This window comes from Entelurus aequoreus, linkage group LG11 (assembly GCF_033978785.1).
Source record: "Entelurus aequoreus isolate RoL-2023_Sb linkage group LG11, RoL_Eaeq_v1.1, whole genome shotgun sequence".
NCBI classification, from domain to species: Eukaryota; Metazoa; Chordata; class Actinopteri; order Syngnathiformes; family Syngnathidae; genus Entelurus; species Entelurus aequoreus.
Window position 1 is genome coordinate 18891936 of NC_084741.1, and position 26586 is coordinate 18918521.

The window sequence follows — 26586 nt, forward strand, 5'->3', positions numbered from 1 at the left end:
ATATAAAATAAATAGTAATTATAAATCGATTTGGTATCGGAATAAATAAAAATCGTGACTTCTTACGTTTGTCTAGCTTGTGGGCTATTGTGTGCTTAGCTGTTGTGTACCCGCTAGCTCCTAGTAGCGTATAGCCTACCAAAAAAAAATTAATAAAAAAAATAAAAAATAATAATATCAATAATGGTTGTTTACGGTTTTTCAATTAAAAATGGATCCATTAAAAAAATAACTACACAATTAAATTTTTTAAAAATAATTTCTCAAAAATGATGGCATCGGAATAAATAAAAATTCTTAATTTCTTGTTTAAATCGCTTTTTAAAAATTTTTTTTTTAGCACCCCTACTTTTTACGTTTGTCTAGCTTGTGTGCTATTGTGTGCTGAGCTGTTGTGTAGCCGCTAGCTCCTAATAGCCTATAGCCTACCATAAAAATAATAACAATAATATCAATAATGGTTTTTTACGGTTTTAAATTAAAAATGGATCCATTAAAAAAAAGTACACATTTTCCCCCCAAAAAAACACTAAACATTTTTTTTTTAAAATAATTTCTCAAAAATTATAAATCGATTTGGTATCGGAATAAATAAAAATCACATTTCTTGTTTAAATCTTTTTTTTTTTTTTTAGCACCCCTACTTCTTACCTTTGTCTTGCTTGTGTGCTATTGTGTGCTTAGCTGTTGTGTAACCGCTGGCTCCTAGTAGCCTATGGCCTACCATAAAAATAATAATAATATCAATAATAGTTGTTTCCGGTTTTTAATTAAAAATGGGCCCATAAAAAAAAAGTACACATTTAAAAAAAAACACTAAATATTAAAAAAAAAAAAAAATCCCAAAAATGATCAATCGATTTGGTATCGGAATAAATAAAAATCGCGTTTCTTGTTGAAATCTTTTTTTTTTAGCACCCCTACTTCTTACGTTTGTCTTGCTTGTGTGCTAGTGTGTGCTTAGCCGTTGTGTAGCCGCTAGCTCCTAGTAGCCTATGGCCTACCATAATAATAATAATAATAATAATAATAATAATAATAATAGTATTTATAATGCTTGTTTACGGTTTTTTATTTAAAAATGGATCCATACAAAATATAAGTACAAATAAAAAAAAAATCACTAAACAATTTAAAAAATATATTTTCTCAAAAACTCTAAATTGATTTGGTATTGGAATAAATAGAAATCGCGATTCATGTGAAAAAAAAATAAATAAAATATATATATATATATTTTTTAGCACCCCTACTTCTTACATTTGTCTTGCTTGTGTGCTATTGTGTGCTTAGCCGTTGTGTAGCCGCTAGCTCCTAGTAGCCTATAGCCTACCATAATAATAATAATAATAATAATAATAACAATGGTTGTTTACGGTTTTTAATTGAAAAACGGATCCATACAAAATATAAGTACAAATTTAAAAAAAAACACTAAACAATTTTTAAAAAATGTTTTCCCAAAAACTCTAAATGGATTTTGTATTGGAATAAATACAAATCACGATTCATGTGTAAATCTTTTTTTTTAGCACCTCTACTTCTTACGTTTGTCGAGCTTGTGTGCTATTGTGTGCTTAGCCGTCGTGTAGCCGCTAGCTCCGAGTAGCCTATAGCCTAACATGTTTACCTTTTTGTAAATGACTTGACCAAAACAGAATGAATTGTGTTCCTTATTGGGGGACTTTTGCATGTCCAACACTGCTTGTATCGCACCTTTTCCATGCAAGCCCATATAATCCCAAACTAGTTTTTGCTGCTATTGGACCAATATCAGACCGGGATACCTCTGTTCAGGACCGAGTCTATTTGGCCTCCTCCGAGCTAAACAGAGAAACGTCCCCAAATGTGTCGCTAACAACTCTGCAAGTTATTCCGGAGCAACGTAACGAGCACAACGGAGGCCGTTAAAGCTGAACGCGGATAGAAAAGCGAGGACGTAATCACAGGTCACATCTTAAATCACAGTTCTGAGTGCTTCTCCTTCGGGAGTCAGACACGACCCTTGACCCTGGATGACCTCAAGCATGGAGGAAGAATGGGGAGCAGATGTTTCAGGGCGCGTGCTGACCCCCCCACCCCCCCACCCCACCCCCCGACTCCTCTCTGACTGCGGTACGAAAGCGACGCGTTTAAACTGACATCACTGCGGCAAACGACTCCTAGCTTTCTACAAGCGGACGGCGGCGTTTAAAATTCACAAACATTAAGGCGACGGCGGTCTTCTCCGGGCTGCACAAAAACATCAGCGGGTAATTATTGCGCAACAGCTGCGTTATCGTTCCCGCACCCAAAAAGCAGAAATCCGATGGCATCAAACCGATGCTGTGACATATTGCGGCCTGTAGAGGGCGTGGCGCGGTTGGGAGAGTGGCCGTGCCAGCAACCTGAGGTTTCCTGGTTCGATCCCCGCCTTCTACCAACCTCGTCACGAGCAGGACAATTCACCCTTGCTCCTGATGGTGGTTAGGGCCTTGCATGGCAGCTTCCGCCATCAGTCTGTAGGGATGTAAAAAAAATAAAATAAAAATTCTAATATGTAACATTTCTCAATCGATAAAAATAACTACAAAAATCGATAAAAAATACGTATATATAATGTTTTTTTTTATCCATCTAGCCACTCAGACAAATCATATTGCTGATGTCGATCATATCAATTCTGAATCGAATCGTCCCAAGAATAGAATGAAATTGAATCGTGGGGGGCCCAAAGATTCACGGCCCTAAATAATAATAACAACAATAATAATAATAATTCAAATAATAATACTAATATCAATAATGGTTGTTTACAGTTTTTATTTAAAGATGTATCCTTAAAAAAACAAGTAATTAAAAAAAAATCATTTCTAAAAATTATAAATCGATTTGGTTTTGGAATGAATTAAAAAATCGGGATTTATGTGTTTTTCGTTTTTTTTTAGCACCCTTACTTCTTACGTTTGTCTAGCTTGTGTGCTGTTGTGTGCTTAGCTGTTGTATAGCCACCAGCTCCGAGTAGCCTATAGCCTACCATAATAATAATAATAATAATGATAATCATAATAATATCAATAATGGTTGTTTACGGTTTTTAAGCTAAAAAAAATACCCTTAAAAAATATAAGGAAAAAGTTTCAAAAAAACATTTAACATAATTTTTTAAATAAATTCTCAAAAATTATAAATTGATTTGGTGTCGGAATAAATCTAAATTGCGATGGCATCAAATTGATGCTGTGACATGTTGCGGCCTGTAGGGGGCGCGGTGAGTCAGATATGGGGGACGGCGTGGCGGAGTTGGGAGAGTGGCCGTGCCAGCAACCTGAAGGTTCCTGGTTCGATCCCCGCCTTCTACCAACCTCGTCACGTCCGTCGTGTGCCTTGAGCAAGACACTTCACCTTGCTCCTGATGGTGGTTAGGGCCTTGCATGGCAGCTTCCGCCGTCAGTGTGTAGGGATGTAAAAAAATTAAATAAAATAAACATTCTGATGAAACGCGATTCTTATATGTAACATTTCTCAATCGATAAAAATAAATTAAAAATCGATAAAAAATACGTATAATAGTTTTTTATCCATCTAGCCACTCCGACAAATCATATTGTTGATGTTGATCATATCAATTCTGAATCGAATCGTCCCAAGAATAGAATGCAATTGAATCGATTCATTATTATTCATGGCCCTAAATAATAATAACAACAACAATAATAATAATAAACCAAATTGTAATAATAATATCAATAATGGTTGTTTACAGTTTTTATTTAAAAATGTATCCTTAAAAAAACCAAGTAATTAAAAAAAACAATTTCTAAAAAATGTATAAAACGATTTGGTATCGGAATTAATAAAAAAATCGGGATTTATGTGTTTTCGTTTTTTTTTTAGCACCCTTTCTTCTTACGTTTGTCTAGCTTGTGTGCTGTTGTATGCTTAGCTGTTGTGTAGCCTATAGCCTACCATAATAATAATAATAATAATAATGATAATAATAATATCAATAATGGTTGTTTACGGTTTTAATATAAAAAAATATCCTTAAAAAATATAAGTAAAAAGTTGCAAAAAAACAATAAACATTATTTTTTAAATAAATTCTCAAAAATTATAAATTGATTTGGTGTCGGAATAAATTAAAATTGCGATGCATCAAATTGTTGCTGTGACATATTGCGGCCTGTAGGGGGCGCGGTGAGTCAGATATGGGGGACGGCGTGGCGAAGGGTTGGGAGAGTGGCCGTACCAGCAACCTGAGGGTTCCTGGTTCGATCCCCACCTTCTACCAACCTCGTCACGTCTGACATATACATATATATATACATATATATACACATACATATATATACATATATATGTACATATATATACATACATACATATATATGTACATATATATACATACATATATATATGTACATATACATACATACATATATATATATGTACATATACATACATACATATATATATATGTACATATACATACATACATACATACATACATACATACATTATATATATATATATATATATATATATATATATATATATATATATATATATATATATATATATATATATATATATATATATATATATATATATATATATATATATATATAAAGTTACTTTGCATGCAGTTGGCTTATGGCCCCGGGCCAAATTTTTTATCCCCAATGCGGCCCTCCAAGTCAAAAGGTTTGGACACCCCTGCCTTACTCGATCAGCGCAATATAATAATAGAAAATAAGACATGAATAAGACACCATTTAACACTTAATTTAGGCTGAAAATATGTAAAATATGCATTGAATCTTTTTTTAAATTTTTTATTTAAAATTTGCCATGTAGCTGCAATATTTGCCAAGGACGACTGCAGAGAGAAATAAGCATTTTTGCGGTTGAATCTGAAGGTTATGAGCTGAGGCACCTGGGGGGGGGGGGGGTGGGGGGGGGGCACTGAGTGCATGATTCCTGACAGACACCCTGCTGACAAAGGCCATTAGCCAGCTAACGATAGGTTTTTGAAGCGGATGTTGCCTTCGCTCACCTTCAGCGACCGGGAATAAGCAATTGTTGCAAATGAAATGCGAAGGGTCATTTTAGGAGCGGGGACAGCAAAGCAAACTGGGATTGACTTAAATGAGTCCATTTCTGTTATGTAACGGTCTGCGGGCTCACGGACGATTTCTTGATCTCTGTTTACCAAAGTTCCAGCGCACTTTTGAAAAGGGATGTTTTGTGGCTTGATGAACACAGCTCGACAAACTCAACAAAAGGTCCAAAATAGCGTTTTCGGAGATCACTCCAACGCCACGCTACTGCGTATGCTAAGGTTCAGCTAGCATTGGCATTCTGATGGATCCCGAAACTGGAAAGCTACGTTGTACGCGGATGGATTTCACGTCCTCGCGTTTGGAACATTCGGTAGGCAGGGGGAGGGTTTTCCCGGCTCTGGAAACACCCCGGGGGTGGTGGGGTGTAAACAAAGATCTCTTCGTGCTACTTTGGATTGCCTGTCGCGAACAAACACCTTGGCCAGCGTGCCCACTCCCGAGTTGTCACGACTGCGTGAAGGAACACTTTGACCAAAGCAAAGCAATGAGCCGTCTTTTCTGAAGTAGGTATGAAGTAGGCCACCGGTGTTCTATGTCTTTCCTCTTCTTTCTGACCGTTGTCCAAAAAGATCAGTATTGCCGTTCTGTCAGTCCTAAAGATGCCTTTCCAAGGCAGAAGGTGTGCAGGCAAGCTAAAGCGCTAACAGGTCGCTGGCGAGCTTGTTCATCAGCGCGTCGTCTTTTTCTAAGCTTCATTGGTCCTGTGGAGGGTCAGTCTAGTCCCTTCATAGCGACAGGATCATGTCGTACATTCACAAGGCGAGGTTAAACAGCAGAATCACATGACAAGCTACAGGAAAGATGGCCGCTCTACGGACTTCCGTAACTTGTGGCGATCCAAAAGGACCCAGTCTTTGTTGAAGGGATTCAAGAGGTTCGATCTACTCTTGCGGGATCTGATTCATTGCCGGGGTCGGTGAGTCTACCATACTATCCTTAATGGTGACCTCTATGGTTTCTGGTTCTTCGGTCTGGCATTTCGGCGGGACCTCATCTTTTTCCTTCTCTTCGTCCGTTTCTACGCCGTTTTCAACCACAGCTTCAACTTCTGCTTCCTTGTCGTCGGTTTGGACAAGAGTGGTTTCTGTCACTTCTAGAACTTCTGTGTCCTCCAAAAGTTCTTCTTGGTCTAGTTCAGACTTTTCTTCAGCCGTCTCCGGCTCTTCTCCTGCTCCCTTGTCTTCTGTCTCAGCTGCGTCCTCTCCGCTGAGCACCGGCTCTACGCGGACATCGCCAGTGTCTCCATCCTGCTCTTTTGGTTTCTCGCTCGCTACCTTGTTGACCGCCTCGTCTCTACCCCCAGGACTCTTGAGAGCGTCTTCGTTTTTGTCCATTTTGGTTTTTGTCTTCTTGTTCTTGGCTGTGTCTCTGATGCCATTCTTGTTGGACTTGCCGCGGGGTTTGAATATCAGCTTCTGCAAGATCGGAAGTTAGCGTTAGCTTTGGACAAACATGAAGACACACACACAGGCTTAAAGGTGCTGCTGTGACATAACAAGTACCAGTTGGTCTGGTGTAGGATTGGACATAGGGATGGGTACCGAATCCGGTACTTTTTTGGAACCGACTGAATCTCTCGGCGGTCCTACCGATTCACGTAAAATCGAATGGTGCTATGTTTTGGTACCTATGTTGTATGTGACGTCATGCCCGGTAGCCAAAACGCCGGTTCTTTGCACTTCGACACTTGGCAATAAAGTAATTGACAAAAAAAAAAAACGCTCCAAGATATTTTAGGCTACACCTTTCCACAAATGCGCTAGCTTGATGCCAATTTACATTGGATTTGCTATTGACATGCTACTGATTAGCATTATCAATTTTCACTTTTTAATTTCAACACCTCCGAATGTGTTAATTAAAAGTACAACTGAGATGCACACAAAAATCAAACAGCTGGTGTGTAATTAGTATAACACTTGCAGTATTAACACTTTGTTGGGCGCAACAACTGAACTGAGCAACACACCATAAACTATACATTTCTGCAACTTAGTGTCATACCTGCAATTGTGATAATGAAAAATGATATTATCATTGGAGAGCAGTTTCATAATCAGCTCAATTTTAAATGTTGCAATAAAAAATTACATTTTAACCATCAAAAACAATTTGTATTTATCAACACACACAAATGTACCGGTACCGATGACCAGGTACGAGGAATCTGTACAGTATCGGTTCAAATGTGTACGGTACTCATCCCTAGTTGGACAACATTTAAATATGGACCATTCTGGTTCTGATTCCTCGTTTGGATCCCGGTTCCCAATTATTTTCAATTCTGATTATTTTAAGAGGACGGGTCAAAAATGTACTATGAACTACTCAGAGTTCTATCTTCAACCAGTAAACTAATATCCATCCTTCGTGCCTTAAGGTACATTTTATGAAGTTTATTTCACAAAAGTTTCACTTTATTTTTCTGAAATGTCATAAAAATGTTTTAAATCCATAAACATTTTACACATATCCTGTTGTGAATGTGTTAGAGTCAGAGTTTTATGCTGCCAATTCTGATCATCCATGAGTGAAATCATCCAACAAGGATCACGTGTGTCAAGTGTACACGATCAGGGAATTATTTACTGAGTTTGTAAACATTACCAAAAACGATCTATAACAGAAAAATGTTGAGAAAATAAAAATATTGATCTAATCAGTCTATATCTATGATATAATGATACTGATTTAACATTTAATTTTTTGGAATTGTTTTTTATCTAATTATTAATTTATTTATGTATAATCTATTTATTTATTTATTATTTAGTGTTTGTTGATTTTAATTACTTTTTTCTTTATTTATCTTTGTTTTATATTTTATTTTATTTTATTTTTATAGTTTTTTAACTATTTAGTAATTTATCTATGTACAATTTATTTATTTATTATTTATGTTTTGTTCATTTTATTTATCTTTCTTTGTTTCTTTCTTTCTTTTTTAATTTATTTTATATTAAATACATTTTTTGTGAAATGTTTTTATTTATTTATATATATATATAATGTATGTATTTATTTATTACTTGATTTTTGTTCATTTTAATTATTTGTTTTTTGTTTATTTGTTTGTGTGTGTGTGTTTGTTTCTTTCCTTTTATATTATATTAAATAAAAAATTTTGGAATAGTTTTTGTATGTATTTATTTATTTATGTATGTATTTATTACTTAATTGTTGTTCATTTTAATAATTTCTTTCTTTTGGTTTATTTTATATTAATTGTAATTTTTGTTAATTGTTTTGTATCTATTAATTTATGTATAATTTATGTATTTATTTTTTACTTAATTTTTTATTCATTTTCTTTCTTTTTTTCTATCTTTCTTTCTTTCTGTTTATTTTATATTTAATTTTGTTTTTGTAATTGTTTTTATCTATTTATTTATTTATGTGTAATGTATGCATTTATTTATTGCTTAATGTTTGTTCATTATAATTATTAGTTTGTTTGTTTGTTTCTTTCTCTCTTATTGTGTCTATTTTATATTACATTTTTTTTTATGTATTTATTTGTGTTTTATTTATTTATTTATTTATTATTTAATTTGTGTTAATTGTATTTATTTTGTTTATTAATTATTCTGTTTATTTAATACTGTATTAATCTATTTATATATGACTTACTTTTTGAATATTTCATTGATTTAGTTCATTTGTTTTTCTATTTATGTTCATGTATTTATCCACTAACCCAGCCTAACCCTAGTCTGGTGTGGACAATTGCGAGACGTCTGTAGCTCGAAGGCAAACAGTCGAAACAAAAATAAGACCAAACTAATTGACTGAGTCAAATGTCAGCAGGATATTAGTCTCCATCCAGCATAACATCTCTTTCTGTTATCAAACGTGTTGTTGCTGCCACGCTGGCCTACATTCAGGTCACTGAAAGTCAACACGGGTTCACTTGGTGCGGACGAAGGTCAGCTTGGCAGGTTATCGCCATGACTCGGGGTCACGGGCGATAAATGTGTTGCTTTGCTTCTGTAAACACTTTTCACCCACTGCTGAGGAATCCTCCATCGCGCACACACACAGAGATGATTGTTTTGCGTGCAAAGGAAAACACGGCCGTGGCAAAAGGGCGGTGATGGCCGTGGATATACGATCCTGCGGTGACACGCGGGGCAAACTGGCATTAGCCAAGAAAACAAGGAGGTCGGGTACCTTGGATTCCCTGCGCTTTCGGCCCAGGACGGGTCTCTGCAGGAACACGATCTGTTTGGTAGCCAGACTGCCATCACTGCGGAGGACAGAACAAGAGATGATCAGTACTTGGTAGTAATACTTCACCGTGTGTACTCAAGTATTGGTATGCAAGCCCTTGTATTTAATATTTGCCTGAAGTTTATTTCCAACAAGTTAGAAAATTATACATTGCATATTTTACATATTTTCATTTTTCTTTACAACATGTCTGAAAAGGAGTAGAAGGAAGCACGTCTTATTTAATCCTCCCCCTTTTCCACCTCATAGCAATTTTGTAGCACAATGATTTCTAAATAAAACCATTCTCCTAATAAATAGTTATTTCCATTATAATTCACCTATTGAGATTAATAATATCTAATTTTACATTAGTTCAAGACGTCTTCTTCCTGTACTTTGAATAGCCTCCTAAAAGGCATCATATTAGTACAAACCCCAAAACCAGTGAAGTTGGCATGTTGTGTAAATGGTAAATAAAAACAAAATACAATGATTTGTAAAATCCGTTTAAACTTATATTCAATTGAATGGACTGCAAAGACAAGATACTTAACGTTCGAACTGGAAAACGTTATTTTTTTGCAAATATTAGCTCATTTGGAATTTGACGCCTGCAACATGTTTCAAAAAAGCTGGCACAAGTGGCAAAAAGGACTGAGAAAGTTAAAGGAACGCTCATCAAACACTTATTTGGAACATGCCACAGGTGAACAGGCTAATTGGGAACAGGTGGGTGCCATGATTGGGTATAAGCAGCTTCCGTGAAATGCTCAGTCATTCACAAACATGGATGTGGCGAGGGTCAACACTTTGTCAACAAGTGCGTGTGCAAATTGTCCAACAGTTTAAGAACAACATTTCTCAACGAGCTATTGCAAAGAACTTAGGGATTTCACCATCTACGGTCCGTAATATCAACAAAAGGTTCAGAGAATCTGGAGAAATCACTGCTCGTAAGCGATGATATTACGGACTTTCGATCCCTCAGGCTGTACTGCATCAAAAAAGCGATATCAGTGTGTAAAGGATATCACCACATGGGCTCAGAAACACTTCAGAAAACCACTGTCAGTAACTACAGTTGGTCGCTACATCTGTAAGTGCAAGTTAAAACTCTCCTATGCAAGGCGAAAACCGTTTATCAACAACACCCAGAAACGCCGTCGGCTTTGCTGGGCCTGAACTCATCTAAGATGGACTGATACAAAGTGGAAAAGTGTTCTGTGGTCTGACGAGTCCACATTTCAAATTGTTTTTGGAAACTGTGGACGTCGTGTCCTCCGGACCAAAGAGGAAAAGAACCATCCGGATTGTTCTAGGCGCAAAGTTGAAAAGCCAGCATCTGAAATGAAATTCTAAGTTAATTATTATTTGCAAAAAAAAATAAAGTTTATGAGTTTGAACATCAAATATCTTGTTTTTGTAGTGCATTCAACTGAATATGGGTTGAAAAGGATTTGCAAATCATTGTATTCCGTTTATATTTACATCTAACACAATTTCCCAACTCATATGGAAACGGGGTTCGTAGAAGCGGTCAGGTAATAGACAGACATCATCTATTGCTGTATGGCGAGTGATTATACAGCTGCATGGAGTGTGGAATGAAGGAGTTCTTGAATGGAACGCTGTGGGAACGAAGCTGAAGGAGCCTGTTGGAGTATGAACTCCGCTGTCCCTCAATTGTCTGGTGGAGTGGGTGGGCAGGATTGTCCATGATGACCAGCAGTTTGTCCAGTGTCCTCCTGTCCCTCACTGACACAAACGCCTCCAACTGCGTGACAATAGTTTGGCCGGCTTTCCGGATCAGTTTGTCAATCCGGTTTAAGTCCCTTTTGCTGGTGCTGCTCCCCCAATAAACCACTGCAAAGTACAGGGCACTGGCCACAGCAGACTGATAACAGATCTCCAACAGCTTGCAGTGGACCCCAACCTTTTTTGCGCCACGGACCGATTTAATGTAGGCATTATTTTCAGGGACCGTCTTTCCACTTGTGCCGGATAAATAAAGCAAAATTAAGTGCGTGAAAAATACAAGTCCCTGTAACGCTGAAATAGTGGGAGCCCTAGGCCTTGTTTCTTTGCAGTGAAATGCTGATGGAAATGTTCATTAGTGTGCATTGTATCGTGTCACAAAGTTACAGTATAACAAATGGCAACTTCCTGTGAGGAGTTTTATTGTACATCTATAAACAAGCTCATTGATGTGTCTAGTGCACATGTGTCACTCCTCCACGTTATTTTATATGGCCCGCAAAAGCCTGGAAATAATATGTGTCAATAAAATACCTTATCTTTTCTTACTAAAAGGTATTAGGGTTTTTTTTCTAGTTTGACAGGGAAAAAAAATAGTGCCCAATATTGCGACAAATATTATACTATTTAACTTTGTTGGTCAAAATCCAAATAAATACTTAAATATCTGTTATCTGCAAGTTATCCATCAAATTGTACACTATAAAAATGACCAATACATTTTACTGTAAAATTTAGGGAGTGTTTTACAACATATTACTCACTGTAAGTAAAAAAAAAAAACCGGACCAATGTTTGTTTTTTTACAGTAAAATTCTGTCGACTGAGCTGTCAGTTGTTTTTTACTGTAAAATCTACGGTTGATGTTTTTATGGTACCACATTTTATTATGGTAAAAAACTGGAAGCTGAGTTGCAAAAATAAAATCAAACAGCGGTACTGTATTTCTATTTATGTTGTAAAAATAATAATAATAACAAAAACCCAACATATTTCACAGTAAAAGTCTGGCAACTTTTTTTCTGTAAAAAACAGCGGTAAAATCCGCAGACTTTTTTTTTAGTCTTTACATAAGAAATGTTTAAAAAAATATTTAAATTCATCGGCAAATTCATTAATTATTTACTGTTACACGCGGCCCTCTCATGGCAGCCATCACTTCGGTGTGGCCCTCAATGAAAACAAGTTTGACACCCCTGGTCTGGTGGGACAGGCCAAAGTTAAGTTGGAGAAAATGCAGTCTTTTATACATTATTTAATGTTTCTCTGCGGCCCAGTAGCCAAGGCGTCACGGACCGGTGGTTGGGCACCACAGCATTAAAGGACCTAAGCTTCCTCAGGAAAAAGAGATTGCTCATGCCCTTCTTGTATACAGCTTTGCTGTTGTCCTTCCAGTCCAGTCTGCTGTTCAAGTGGACTCCCAGGTACTTGTACTGCCCCAATACTGCCACCTATACGATTGGTACGGTGGAGAATGCATATATGTTTAAGAGTTATTTCTTTTTAAATAGCCATGTTTAGAGTAGCTAGTACTTTTCCTTTGTATATTCTACCAGTCTCTCTTTGTCTTCAGATGTCTGTTTAATGTCGGAATGTGAAACCAAACCCCCAAATCTTCCTTATCAGAGTTGCGAGGGGGAGAGGGCTTTCTTTGTGTGCAAGGAGTTGGCTTTTCCGTTTGAATGTCAGATCAATTAGAGTAGCCGATATGAATATATTGATTAAGTTGATCTCCTGAAATTTCAGTAAAACTTGACAATATTCCTATTCTGTCTTGATGATCTTTTACTCAGCATATATGTCATCGAAAGAACTTGGGATTGACCAGCAATTTATATTCCCTGGGAGGAAGAGCGGGTCGACGCAACAGTACCTAACAGAACTACACCTAGGATTGACTCCATAGTCTGAGCCTGTCGAAATGGTCAGTTGGGCGTCGACCTCTGTTTGTCTGAGTGAGCATGACCATGGACTACACCTGTGCTCTACTGCATTTCCACTTAGTAATCATGTTGTCTACCAAAGAATTTGGCCGCACTGTGAGTTGAACTTTCAACTGCCGGTTCCGACGCAACGTTTCGCGTTTGGTCTGAAACGCAGAGTGTCCCTCCCCCACTGCCCCCATCCGTCAGTGTCACTTCCAGGCCGCAGCTGGCAGGAGACGCACTTTGTACATTCCGTCTTTGAGCGTCTTCCGTGCCGTCCAAACAAAAGCTTCCATGGTTCCCCACACGCCCGCCGTCACGCCTGTGATCCCCCCCTCGTCCGCTTGGTTTTGTCAGCCTGGTTGTGACATTTTTATTGTTTGTTTCCACTCCGTGGCTTTCATGTTCCGTCCTGCTCGAACTGATTTGTTTCCTGGCGGCGGCGGCAGACTCCGGTTTAAATCTTGCATGCCCACAACGCCTGAGTGTTGATGATGATGACGAGGAGCCTTCAAAGCCCGCTTCCAATCCTCCGCCGCCAACATGAAGTAGAAGGCTGACTTACAAACCACCCCGAGCCGAGGACGACTCCTCTTCTTCTTCTTTCCGCCGTCTCTCCGCACGCTATTTTCTGGGCTGTCAAGAATGCTGGACGGCGTCCTGAGGAATCAAAGCGTGCGGTTTGCAGCCGAAGCTCCAGTCCATTAGCGGAGAAGATGGAGAACATTACAGCTCTTTGTTCAAGCGCTATTAGGACTTCAAACCGCGGGCTGAAATTGCACTCCAATCATTTCTGACTTGAGAATACCCGAGTGCAGTAAACTAAAAGGCAGTCATTCCAGTAATTACTTGAGAGTAAGTACAAAGTAGTCGGCTACTAAGTAACCGGTGAGTTACAGTGGAACCTCGATTTCCGTGCCTCTCCATTTGCAAACTCTTAGGTTGACTAACTTTTAGATCGAGCCAAATGTGTGCAAACCATGTTTCTTTGGACTCGCCCATTTTGTGTCCCGATCAGCAGCCATTTTGCGCTTGCTCGTATCGAAGACATTGAGGAAGACGGCTTGTATCGCAGCGTACCTCTCGTTCAGCGGCGCCTCTTCCAAAAGCACACACACCTCATTTCCCCCCTCCGTCTGCTCCTTGGCAGATAAGTGGATTTAACTTTCTGAAATGTTTATTATTGTAGCAATGTGGTCGTTTAACTGAGGTTTTTTTTTGTGATTTATGGTCGTTTGTGAGGGCACTAAAGGGACTTCTTTGTTTGTGCGTGTGTTACAGGACAGTTGAGCTAGTCATAGTTGTTTTTTTGACTTGTTAATATTTAGTAACAGTAGTTGATTCATCACCTTATGTTTTTTTACAAAACCCAAAACCAGTGAAGTTGGCACGTTGTGTAAATGGTAAATAAAAACAGAATACAATGATTTGCAAATCCTTTTCAACGTATATTCAATTGAATAGACTGCAAAGACAAGATATTTAATGTTTTTTTTTTGTTGCAAATAATCATTAACTTGGAGTTTATTGGCAGCAACACATTGCAAAAAAGTTGGCCCAAGGGCATTTTTACCACTGTGTTACATGGCCTTTCCTTTTAACAACACTCAGTAAACGTTTGGGAACTGAGGAGACCAATTTTTTTAAGCTTTTCAAGTGGAATTCTTTCCCATTCTTGCTTGATGTACAGCTTAAGTTGTTCAACAGTCTCCGTTGTGGTATTTTAGGCTTCATAATGCGCCACACATTTTCAATGGGAGACAGGTCTGGACTACAGGCAGGCCAGTCTAGTACCCGCACTCTTTTACTACGAAGCTACACTGTTGTAACACGTGGCTTGCTGAAATAAGCAGGGGCGTCCATGAAAAATACATTGCTTGGATGGCAACATATGTTGCTCCAATTCCTGTATGTACCTTTCAGCATTAATGGTGCCTTCACAGATGTGTAAGTTACCCATGTCTTGGGCACTAAAACACCCCCATACCATTACAGATGCTGGCTTTTCAACTTTGCACCTATAACAATCCGCATGGTTCTTTTCCTCTTTGGTCCGGAGGAATGAAGTCCACAGTTTCCAAAAACATGTTTTAATGTCAGCACACAGAACACTTTTACACTTTGCATTAGTCCATCTTAGATGAGCTCGGGCCCAGCGAAGCCGACGGCGTTTCTGGGTGTTGTTGATGAATGGCTATCGCTTTGCATAGTAGAGTTTTAACTTGCACTTACAGATGTAGCGACCAACTGTAATTACCGACAGTGGTTTTCTGATTTGTTCCTGAGCGCATGTGGTGATATCCTTTACACACTGGTGTCGCTTTTTGATGCCGAACCGCCTGAGGGATCCAAGGTCACGGGCTTTGCCGCTTACGTGCAGTGATTTCTCCAGATTCTCTGAACTTTTTGATGATATTACAGACCGTAGATGGTGAAATCCCTAAATTCCTTGCAATAGCTGGTTGAGAAATGTTGTTTGTAAACTGTTGGACAATTTGCTCACGCATTTGTTGACAAAGTGGTGACCCTCGCCCCATCCTTGTTTGTGAATGACTGAGCATTTCATGGAATCTACTTTTATACCCAATCATGGCACCCACCTGTTCCCAATTAGCCTGTTCACCTGTGGGATTTTCCAACTAAGTGTTTGATGACCATTCCTCAACTTTATCAGTCTTTTTTGCCACTTGTGCCGGCTTTTTTGAAACATGTTGCAGGCATCAAATTCCAAATGAGCTAATATTTGCCAAAAATAACAAAGTTTACCAGTTTGTAACGTTTAATGTCTTGTCTTTGCAGTCTATTCAATTGAATATAAGTTGAAAAGGATTTGCAAATCATTGTATTCTATTTTTATTTACCATTTACACAACGTGACAACTTCACTGGTTTTGGGTTTTGTAATATACAGTAAGGTTTATATTGTGTTCAAAGTGGACAAACGTTCACTAAAATGTGGACTTTTGCCGAGGCCGAAACCAATTATTCATGTTTACATTGTTAGTTATGGAGGAATTTGCTTTACTTTACAACCTTTTTGATTTACGAACTCTGTTCAAGAACCATTTAGGTTTTTAAAGTGAGTTTCCACTGTGCTATATTTGGTAAAACAAGTGTTAAAAACCGTAATTACAAGTTTTTAAACTGTTTTTTTATGCCCTATCTCTGAAATTAGTTGATTCCGTTCTTTGCGGGAAATTCACTTATGACGGTTTGGAACCATTTAACAGCGATAAACGAGGGACGGCTGTAATTTAATTCATTGTGTTGTGGCTTGGTACAAACCCTATGTGGGTGGGGGAACACTAACACACACAACGGCAAATGTAGCTGAGGTTGAAGGTCAAATAATACTTTGTTTTCTCTAAATTGATGATCGATCTTCTTTAAATGTTCCATTTCCAGGCACCAAGAAGAAAATGGGACCCATTAAAACCTGTTTCTGTTGATCCTCCAGCAGTCACAATGCATAATTCATCATTTCAAACATGAATGCTCGATGTGGGACTGAAAACTATTGATTTTGAAGGAAATACGACACGAAGTTCTAAAGTCAAATCAGACCGAGTTTCTATTCGGCGCTCGAGCAGTCACAAGTTATGGTCAATCATGGAAGCTTCCACGATTGCTTTTGTTTGTACTCGAATAAAACAATAAAATTGGTCGGTTGTCAGACCAGCAGACTACGCGGTGTCGAAGTAGGACAAAACTAGAAATGCACTGGGAGAGCGCGGACCTTTGCCAGGTCCTCGTAGGAAAAAGGTTTTTAATAGAGACCGTGATCTGGAACAGACCCACGATGTCATCACTTGTTTCTGATCCCATTTCTGACATTTCCTCAACATTAGGTGAAACGCCGCACATAACATTTGGAGTTATCTATCGCGGAACGAAAGAAACGGAGTGAAGCCTCTTCTTGCACTGCAAAAACTGAAATCTAAGTAAGATAAATATGTCAAATAAGGGTGATACTTAATTATTTTCTGTCTGATAAGATAATTCTTCTCTCGAAGCAGATTTTATGTTAGAGTCTTTTACTTGTTTTAAGGGTTTTGGTCCTAAATGATCTCAGTAAGATATTACAGCTTGTTGCTGAGATTTGATGACCTATATTGAGTAAAACATGCTTGAAACTAGAATATCAACTGTTGCAAAGCTGTGTCATCAACACTCACAAGTATAGAACTACTTTTTTAAAGTAATAATTTCTTACTTCAAGCATGAAAAAAAAATCATGATGAAGTCGCATAGTATATGCGGCTTCTACAGACACACGTAAGAGACTGCAAGACATACTTGATCAACAGCCATACAGGTCACACTGAGGGTGGCCGTATAAACAACTTTAACACTGTTACAAATATGCGCCACACTGTGAACCCACACCAAACAAGAATGACAAACACATTTCGGGAGAACATCCACATCGTAACACAACATAAACACAACAAAGCAAATACCAATAATCTCTTGTAGCCGTAAGAAAAAGAAAAAAAAAATCGATAAATTACCCACACCGTTTTATGAGCCACGGGGTTCAAAGTGTATGGAAAAAAAATCCGGAATTTCCAGTAAGTGATTTTTTTGGTCTACCACTAGAAGGAGCGCGCGTACCGTACCACAGTTTGTGAATGACTGGATGAAGGGATCACTGCATCATCCGTGGCAACTATAAACTGCTGTTCCTCACACCTTCGCCGTTCGCCGTCACGCTTGCAAACAAAGTCTTTTGCATCTCGCCTGCGCGTTGCTGAACGATGACAAATGAACACTCGCCGGCCGCGCTTAATGGCCTCGAAATGTAATCACCATCGCTGTTAATTGCACGCGGCCGGCGTGAGACAAACAGCCAGCGTCAATGTTGCGCGGAAGACGTGGCCACAACATTCGTCAGACCGCCGAGGCCTTGTCCCACCACACGGTCTGTTCTTTTAAACAACGCGAGTGGTCGTCATGACGACCCTGCCGACACGTATCGCCGAGCGTGGCTTCTCAGCTCAAATTGCTTGGCGTCTGAGAGAGAAGCGGCCTGTCGTACTTATCTGATTAATTAGCCGCGTTGTGCGGACTGGTGAGGGAATGAATCGTCTGTGAAAGCGCAAAGAAAACACTCGGTCAGTGCGCTGATGGGAACATTACACCCTTCTTGTCATCCACGCTACTGCTGAACAACCTGACACGCTTCTTTACAGCAGATGTACCACGCTCCTTTTGTCTCATTAAATGGTAAATGGGTTATACTTGTATGGCGCTTTTCTACCTTCAGGGTACTCAAAGTGCTTTGACACTATTTCCACATTCACCCATTCATTCACACACTGATGGCGGCAGCTGCCATGCAAGGCCCACACCACGACCCATCAGGAGCAAGGGTGAAGTGTCTTGCTCAAGGACACAACGTACATGACTAGGTTGGTAGAAGGTGGGGATCGAACCAGGAACCCCTCAGGTTGCTGTCCACACAAACCTATTTTTATCATCAAAAGTAGGGATGTCCGATAATGGCTTTTTGCCGATATCCGATATTCCGATATTGTCCAACTCTTTAATTACCGATACCGATATCAACCGATACCGATATCAACAGATACCAATATATACAGTTGTGGAATTAACACATTATTATGCCTAATTTGGACAACCAGGTATGGTGAAGATAAGGTCCTTTAAAATAAATAAATAAAATAAAATAAGAAAAATAAATTAAAAATATTTTCTTGAATAAAAAAGAAAGTATAACAATATCAAAACAGTTACATAGAAACTAGTAATTAATGAAAATGAGTAAAATGAACTGTTAAAGGTTAGTACTATTAGTGGACCAGCAGCACGCACAATCATGTGTGCTTACGGACTGTATCCCTTGCAGACTGTATTGATACATATTGATATATAATGTAGGAACCAGAATATTAATAACAGAAAGAAACAACACTTTTGTGTGAATGAGTGTAAATTGGGGGAGGGAGGTTTTTTGGGTTGGTGCACTAATTGTAAGTGTATCTTGTGTTTTTTATGTTGATTTAAAACCTTTTTTTTTTTACCGATAATTAAAAAAACGATACCGATAATTTCCGATATTAAATTTTAAAGCATTTATCGGCCGATAATATCGGACATCTCTAATCAAAAGGGACCACGCCACAACCTGATTTCTCAACATATTTTTATTTTTTTGAGGTTTACATGATAGGTGCGTCAAAAACCAAAAAGTATTTTTCTAAATGCATCGTGATTCTTATTTGTAACGATTCTTAATAGATAAAAAAAAATATACAAAAAAAAATCCTATGGTTGATGTACAGACTGACAGAAAATAAAAGTGTGGGATTCTTCTCTTGTTGCCTTATTTGTATTTGACTTTATTCCCGAACCCTAACGCAAGACATTGATACAACGTTGATTATACGTACTGTCATGTCTTTTGATCATGTTTTTGTTTGGCTATGTTCTGTTTGGTTTTTGGACTCTTTTTAGTTCCTGTTTTCACTCCCTTGCTTTGTCACCATGACGACCATTAGTTTCACCTGTTTCACATTTGGACTCACGCACCTGACACTAATCATGGCACATTATTTAAGCTTGTAGTTGCCAGGCAGTCGGCCTGGCGACATTACCTCTGTTACCCATGAGACTCTTGTACATCATAGTTCATGCTGATGTTAATTTCATGCTCCGCTCATGCCACAGTAAGTGTTTTTGTTTCATGTCCATAGTTTCTGCCCAAGTGCTAGTTTTTGTTTTCTTAGTCAAGTTTGTGTCTCCGCCTTGTGTGCGCTTTTTGTTTACACCTTTTGTTAGTGTTAAATTAAATCATGTATTTACCTTCAAGCCATATCCGATCCAATTCCTTTGTATTCTGGGAAAACAAACCACCCCATAGTCCACGTCATGACACGTACATACTTAAAACTGACTTCTTATCAATGTTGCAAAACAGTTGTATTCATAAATTGGGACAACATTGACGTCTAAACGTTGGATCCACGTTGGTTGGAAAATGATCAAATTTCTATGTTAAAATCAACGTCAAAACCCAAAATTGATTAAACGGCCTCAAAAAGCATGTTGTTTCAACGTTGTATTTGTGTTGTAGAATATTAGTTGGGAAAGGACTAAAATTCAATGGTCAAATCAACGTCAGAACGCGACATTGATTAAATGTAATCAAAAAGTATGTTGTTTCAACGTTGTAGAATATTGGTTGGGAAATTATTAAATTTCAATGGTCGTAACAACGTCACAACATGACATTGAATAAATGTCGTCAAAAAGCATGTTGTTTCAACGTTGTATTTGTGTTGTAGAATATTGGTACGGAAATGATCAAATTTCAATGGTCAAATCAAAGTCACAACCCGGCATTGAATAAATGTTGTCAAAAAGCACGTTGTTTCAACGTTGTATTTGTGTTGAAATGACCAAATTTCAATGTTAAAATCAACGTCAGAACCCGAAATTGATTAAACGTCGTCAAAAAGCATGTTGTTTCAACGTTGTATTTGTGTTGTAGAATATTGGTTGGGAAATGACCAAATTTCAATGGTCAAATCAACTTCACAACCCGACATTGAATAAATGTTGTCAAAAAGCATGTTCTTTCAACGTTGTAGAGTATTGGTTAGGAAATTATCGAATTTCAATGGTCAAATCAACGTCAGGACCCAACATTGATTAAACCTGTCAAAAAGCATGTTTTAACGTTGTATTTGTGTTGTAGAATATTGGTTGGGAAAAGACCACATTTCAATGGTCAGATCAAAGTCACAACCCGACATAGAATACATGTCGTCAAAAAGCACGTTGTTTCAACGTTGTAGAATATTGGTTGGGAAATTACCGAATTTCAATGGTCAAATCAACAAAGAACCCAACGTTGATTAAACATTGTCAAAAAGCATGTTGTTTCAACGTTGTATTTGTGTTGTAGAATATTGGTTGGGAAATGACCAAATTTCAATGGTCAAATCGACGTCAGAACCCAAAATTGATAAAACGTTGTCAAAAAGTATGTTGTTTCAACGTTGTATTTGTGTTGTAAAATCTTGGTTGGGAAATGACCAAATTTCAATGCTCAAATCAACGTCACAACCTGACATTGAATAAATGTCGTCAAAAAGCATGTTGTTTCAACGTTGTATTTGTGTTGAAATGACCAAATTTCAATGGTCAAATCAACATCAGAACCCAACATTGATTAAACGTCAAAAAGCATGTTGTTTCAACGTTGTAGAATATTGGTTGGGAAATGACCACATTTCAATGGTCAGATCAAAGTCACAACCCGACATAGAATACATGTCGTCAAAAAGCACGTTGTTTCAACGTTGTAGAATATTGGTTGGGAAATGACCAAATTTCAATGGTCAAATCAATGTCAGAACCCAACATTGATTAAACCTGTCAAAAAGCATGTTGTTTTAACGTTGTATTTGTGTTGTAGAATATTGTTTGGGAAATGGCCACATGTCAATGGTCAAATCAACGTCACAACCCGACATTGAATTAATGTCATCAAAAAGCATGCTGTTTCAACGTTGTATTTGTGTTGTAGAATATTGGTTGGGAAATGACCAAATTTCAATGGTCAAATCAACGTCACAACCCGACATTGAATAAATGTAATCAAAAAGCATGTTGATTCAATGTTGTATTTGTGTTGAAATGACCAAATTTCAATGGTCAAATCAACGTCAGAACCCAACATTGATTAAACGTTGTCTAAAAGCATGTTGTATTTGTGTTGTAGAATATTGGTTCGGAAATGACCAAATCTCAATGGTCAAATCAAAGTCACAACCCGGCATTGAATAAATGTTGTCAAAAAGCACGTTGTTTCAACGTTGTATTTGTTTTGAAATTACCAAATTTCAATGTTAAAATCAACGTCAGAACCCGAAATTGATTAAACGTCGTCAAAAAGCATGTTGTTTCAACGTTGTATTTGTGTTGTAGAATATTGGTTGGGAAATGACCAAATTTCAATGGTCAAATAAACTTCACAACCCGACATTGAATAAATGTTGTCAAAAAGCATGTTCTTTCAACGTTGTAGAATATTGGTTAGGAAATTATAGAATTTCAATGGTCAAATCAACGTCAGGACCCAACATTGATTAAACCTGTCAAAAAGCATGTTGTTTTAACGTTGTATTTGTGTTGTAGAATATTGGTTGGGAAAAGACCAAATTTCAATGGTCAGATCAAAGTCACAACCCGACATAGAATACATGTCGTCAAAAAGCACGTTGTTTCAACGTTGTAGAATATTGGTTGGGAAATTACCGAATTTCAATGGTCAAATCAACAAAGAACCCAACGTTGATTAAACATTGTCAAAAAGCATGTTGTTTCAACGTTGTATTTGTGTTGTAGAATATTGGTTGGGAAATGACCAAATTTCAATGGTCAAATCGACGTCAGAACCCAAAATTGATAAAACGTTGTCAAAAAGTATGTTGTTTCAACGTTGTATTTGTGTTGTAAAATCTTGGTTGGGAAATGACCAAATTTCAATGCTCAAATCAACGTCACAACCTGACATTGAATAAATGTCGTCAAAAAGCATGTTGTTTCAACGTTGTATTTGTGTTGAAATGACCAAATTTCAATGGTCAAATCAACATCAGAACCCAACATTGATTAAACGTCAAAAAGCATGTTGTTTCAACGTTGTAGAATATTGGTTGGGAAATGACCACATTTCAATGGTCAGATCAAAGTCACAACCCGACATAGAATACATGTCGTCAAAAAGCACGTTGTTTCAACGTTGTAGAATATTGGTTGGGAAATGACCAAATTTCAATGGTCAAATCAATGTCAGAACCCAACATTGATTAAACCTGTCAAAAAGCATGTTGTTTTAACGTTGTATTTGTGTTGTAGAATATTGGTTGGGAAATGGCCACATGTCAATGGTCAAATCAACGTCACAACCCGACATTGAATTAATGTCATCAAAAAGCATGCTGTTTCAACGTTGTATTTGTGTTGTAGAATATTGGTTGGGAAATGACCAAATTTCAATGGTCAAATCAACGTCACAACCCGACATTGAATAAATGTAATCAAAAAGCATGTTGATTCAATGTTGTATTTGTGTTGAAATGACCAAATTTCAATGGTCAAATCAACGTCAGAACCCAACATTGATTAAACGTTGTCTAAAAGCATGTTGTATTTGTGTTGTAGAATATTGGTTCGGAAATGACCAAATCTCAATGGTCAAATCAAAGTCACAACCCGGCATTGAATAAATGTTGTCAAAAAGCACGTTGTTTCAACGTTGTATTTGTTTTGAAATTACCAAATTTCAATGTTAAAATCAACGTCAGAACCCGAAATTGATTAAACGTCGTCAAAAAGCATGTTGTTTCAACGTTGTATTTGTGTTGTAGAATATTGGTTGGGAAATGACCAAATTTCAATGGTCAAATAAACTTCACAACCCGACATTGAATAAATGTTGTCAAAAAGCATGTTCTTTCAACGTTGTAGAATATTGGTTAGGAAATTATAGAATTTCAATGGTCAAATCAACGTCAGGACCCAACATTGATTAAACCTGTCAAAAAGCATGTTGTTTTAACGTTGTATTTGTGTTGTAGAATATTGGTTGGGAAAAGACCAAATTTCAATGGTCAGATCAAAGTCACAACCCGACATAGAATACATGTCGTCAAAAAGCACGTTGTTTCAACGTTGTAGAGTATTGGTTCGGAAATTACCGAATTTCAATGGTCAAATCAACAAAGAACCCAACGTTGATTAAACATTGTCAAAAAGCATGTTGTTTCAACGTTGTGTTTGTGTTGTAGAATATTGGTTGGGAAATGACCAAATTTCATTGGTCAAATCGACGTCAAAACCCAAAATTGATAAAACGTTGTCAAAAAGTATGTTGTTTCAACGTTGTATTTGTGTTGTAAAATCTTGGTTGGGAAATGACCAAATTTCAATGCTCAAATCAACGTCACAACCTGACATTGAATAAATGTCGTCAAAAAGCATGTTGTTTCAACGTTGTATTTGTGTTGAAATGACCAAATTTCAATGGTCAAATCAACATCAGAACCCAACATTGATTAAACGTCAAAAAGCATGTTGTTTCAACGTTGTAGAATATTGGTTGGGAAATGACCACATTTCAATGGTCAGATCAAAGTCACAACCCGACATAGAATACATGTCGTCAAAAAGCACGTTGTTTCAACGTTGTAGAATATTGGTTTGGAAATGACCAAATTTCAATGGTCAAATCAATGTCAGAACCCAACATTGATTAAACCTGTCAAAAAGCATGTTGTTTTAACGTTGTATTTGTGTTGTAGAATATTGGTTGGGAAATGGCCACATGTCAATGGTCAAATCAACGTCACAACCCGACATTGAATTAATGTCATCAAAAAGCATGTTGTTTCAACGTTGTATTTGTGTTGTAGAATATTGGTTGGGAAATGACCAAATTTCAATGGTCAAATCAACATCACAACCCGACATTGAATAAATGTAATCAAAAAGCATGTTGATTCAATGTTGTATTTGTGTTGAAATGACCAAATTTCAATGGTCAAATCAATGTCAGAACCCAACATTGATTAAACGTTGTCTAAAAGCATGTTGTTTCAATATTGTATTTGTGTTGTAGAATATTGGTTCGGAAATGACCAAATCTCAATGGTCAAATCAAAGTCACAACTTGGCATTGAATAAATGTTGTCAAAAAGCACGTTGTTTCAATGTTGTAGTTGTTTTGAAATGACCAAATTTCAATGTTAAAATCAACGTCAGAACCCGAAATTGATTAAACGTCGTCAAAAAGCATGTTGTTTCAACGTTGTATTTGTGTTGTAGAATATTGGTTGGGAAATGACCAAATTTCAATGGTCAAATCAACTTCACAACCCGACATTGAATAAATGTTGTCAAAAAGCATGTTCTTTCAACGTTGTAGAATATTGGTTAGGAAATTATAGAATTTCAATGGTCAAATTAACGTCAGGACCCAACATTGATTAAACATGTCAAAAAGCATGTTGTTTTAACGTTGTATTTGTGTTGTAGAATATTGGTTGGGAAAAGACCAAATTTCAATGGTCAGATCAAAGTCACAACCCGACATAGAATACATGTCGTCAAAAAGCACGTTGTTTCAACGTTGTAGAATATTGGTTCAGAAATTACCGAATTTCAATGGTCAAATCAACAAAGAACCCAACGTTGATTAAACATTGTCAAAAAGCATGTTGTTTCAACGTTGTGTTTGTGTTGTAGAATATTGGTTGGGAAATGACCAAATTTCATTGGTCAAATCGACGTCAAAACCCAAAATTGATAAAACGTTGTCAAAAAGTATGTTGTTTCAACGTTGTATTTGTGTTGTAAAATCTTGGTTGGGAAATGACCAAATTTCAATGCTCAAATCAACGTCACAACCTGACATTGAATAAATGTCGTCAAAAAGCATGTTGTTTCAACGTTGTATTTGTGTTGAAATGACCAAATTTCAATGGTCAAATCAACATCAGAACCCAACATTGATTAAACGTCAAAAAGCATGTTGTTTCAACGTTGTAGAATATTGGTTGGGAAATGACCACATTTCAATGGTCAGATCAAAGTCACAACCCGACATAGAATACATGTCGTCAAAAAGCACGTTGTTTCAACGTTGTAGAATATTGGTTGGGAAATGACCAAATTTCAATGGTCAAATCAATGTCAGAACCCAACATTGATTAAACCTGTCAAAAAGCATGTTGTTTTAACGTTGTATTTGTGTTATAGAATATTGGTTGGGAAATGGCCACATGTCAATGGTCAAATCAACGTCACAACCCGACATTGAATAAATGTAATCAAAAAGCATGTTGTTTCAACGTTGTATTTGTGTTGTAGAATATTGGTTGGGAAATGACCAAATTTCAATGGTCAAATCAACGTCACAACCAGACATTGAATAAATGTAATCAAAAAGCATGTTGATTCAATGTTGTATTTGTGTTGAAATGACCACATTTCAATGGTCAAATCAATGTCAGAACCCAACATTGATTAAACGTTGTCTAAAAGCATGTTGTTTCAATGTTGTATTTGTGTTGTAGAATATTGGTTCGGAAATGACCAAATCTCAATGGTTAAATCAACGTCACAACCAGACATTGAATAAATGTAATCAAAAAGCATGTTGTTTCAACGTTGTAGAATATTGGTTGGGAAATTAACATCAAATCAACATCAGAACCCGACATTGATTTAACCTGTCAAAAAACATGTTGTTTTAACGTTATATTTGTGTTGTACAGTATTGGTTGGGAAATGACCAAATGTCAATGGTCAAATCAACATTAGAACCCGACATTGAATACATGTCATCAAAAAGCATGTTGTTTCAACGTTGTAGAATATTGGTTGGGAAATGACCGAATTTCAATGGTCAAATCAACGTCAGAAACCAACATTGATTAAACGTTAAAAAGCATGGTTTTTCAACGTTGTATTTGTGTTGTAGAATATCCATCCATCCATCCATCTTCTTCCGCTTATCCGAGGTCGGGTCGCAGGGGAAGCAGCTTAAGCAGGGAAGC

General features: G+C 37.2%; 1 protein-coding gene across 3 annotated transcripts in view; it reads right to left on the bottom strand.

Moving 5' to 3' along the window:
* Nucleotides 1-4684: 4684 nt before the first annotated feature.
* LOC133659854 (raftlin-like) overlaps nt 4685-26586 on the bottom strand; it is a 343132-nt gene continuing 321230 nt past the window's right edge. For 2 of the 3 annotated variants that reach the window (XM_062062658.1, XM_062062659.1), the window contains exons 9-10: nt 9276-9351; nt 4686-6520 (exon numbers count right to left, since the gene is read on the bottom strand). In XM_062062658.1, coding sequence (XP_061918642.1) covers nt 5987-6520; nt 9276-9351 — 610 coding nt within the window. In that variant the 3' untranslated portion in view covers nt 4686-5986. Of the gene's footprint in view, nt 6521-9275; nt 9352-26586 lie in introns of all 3 variants that reach the window. The other variant, XM_062062657.1, reaches the window with a different exon arrangement.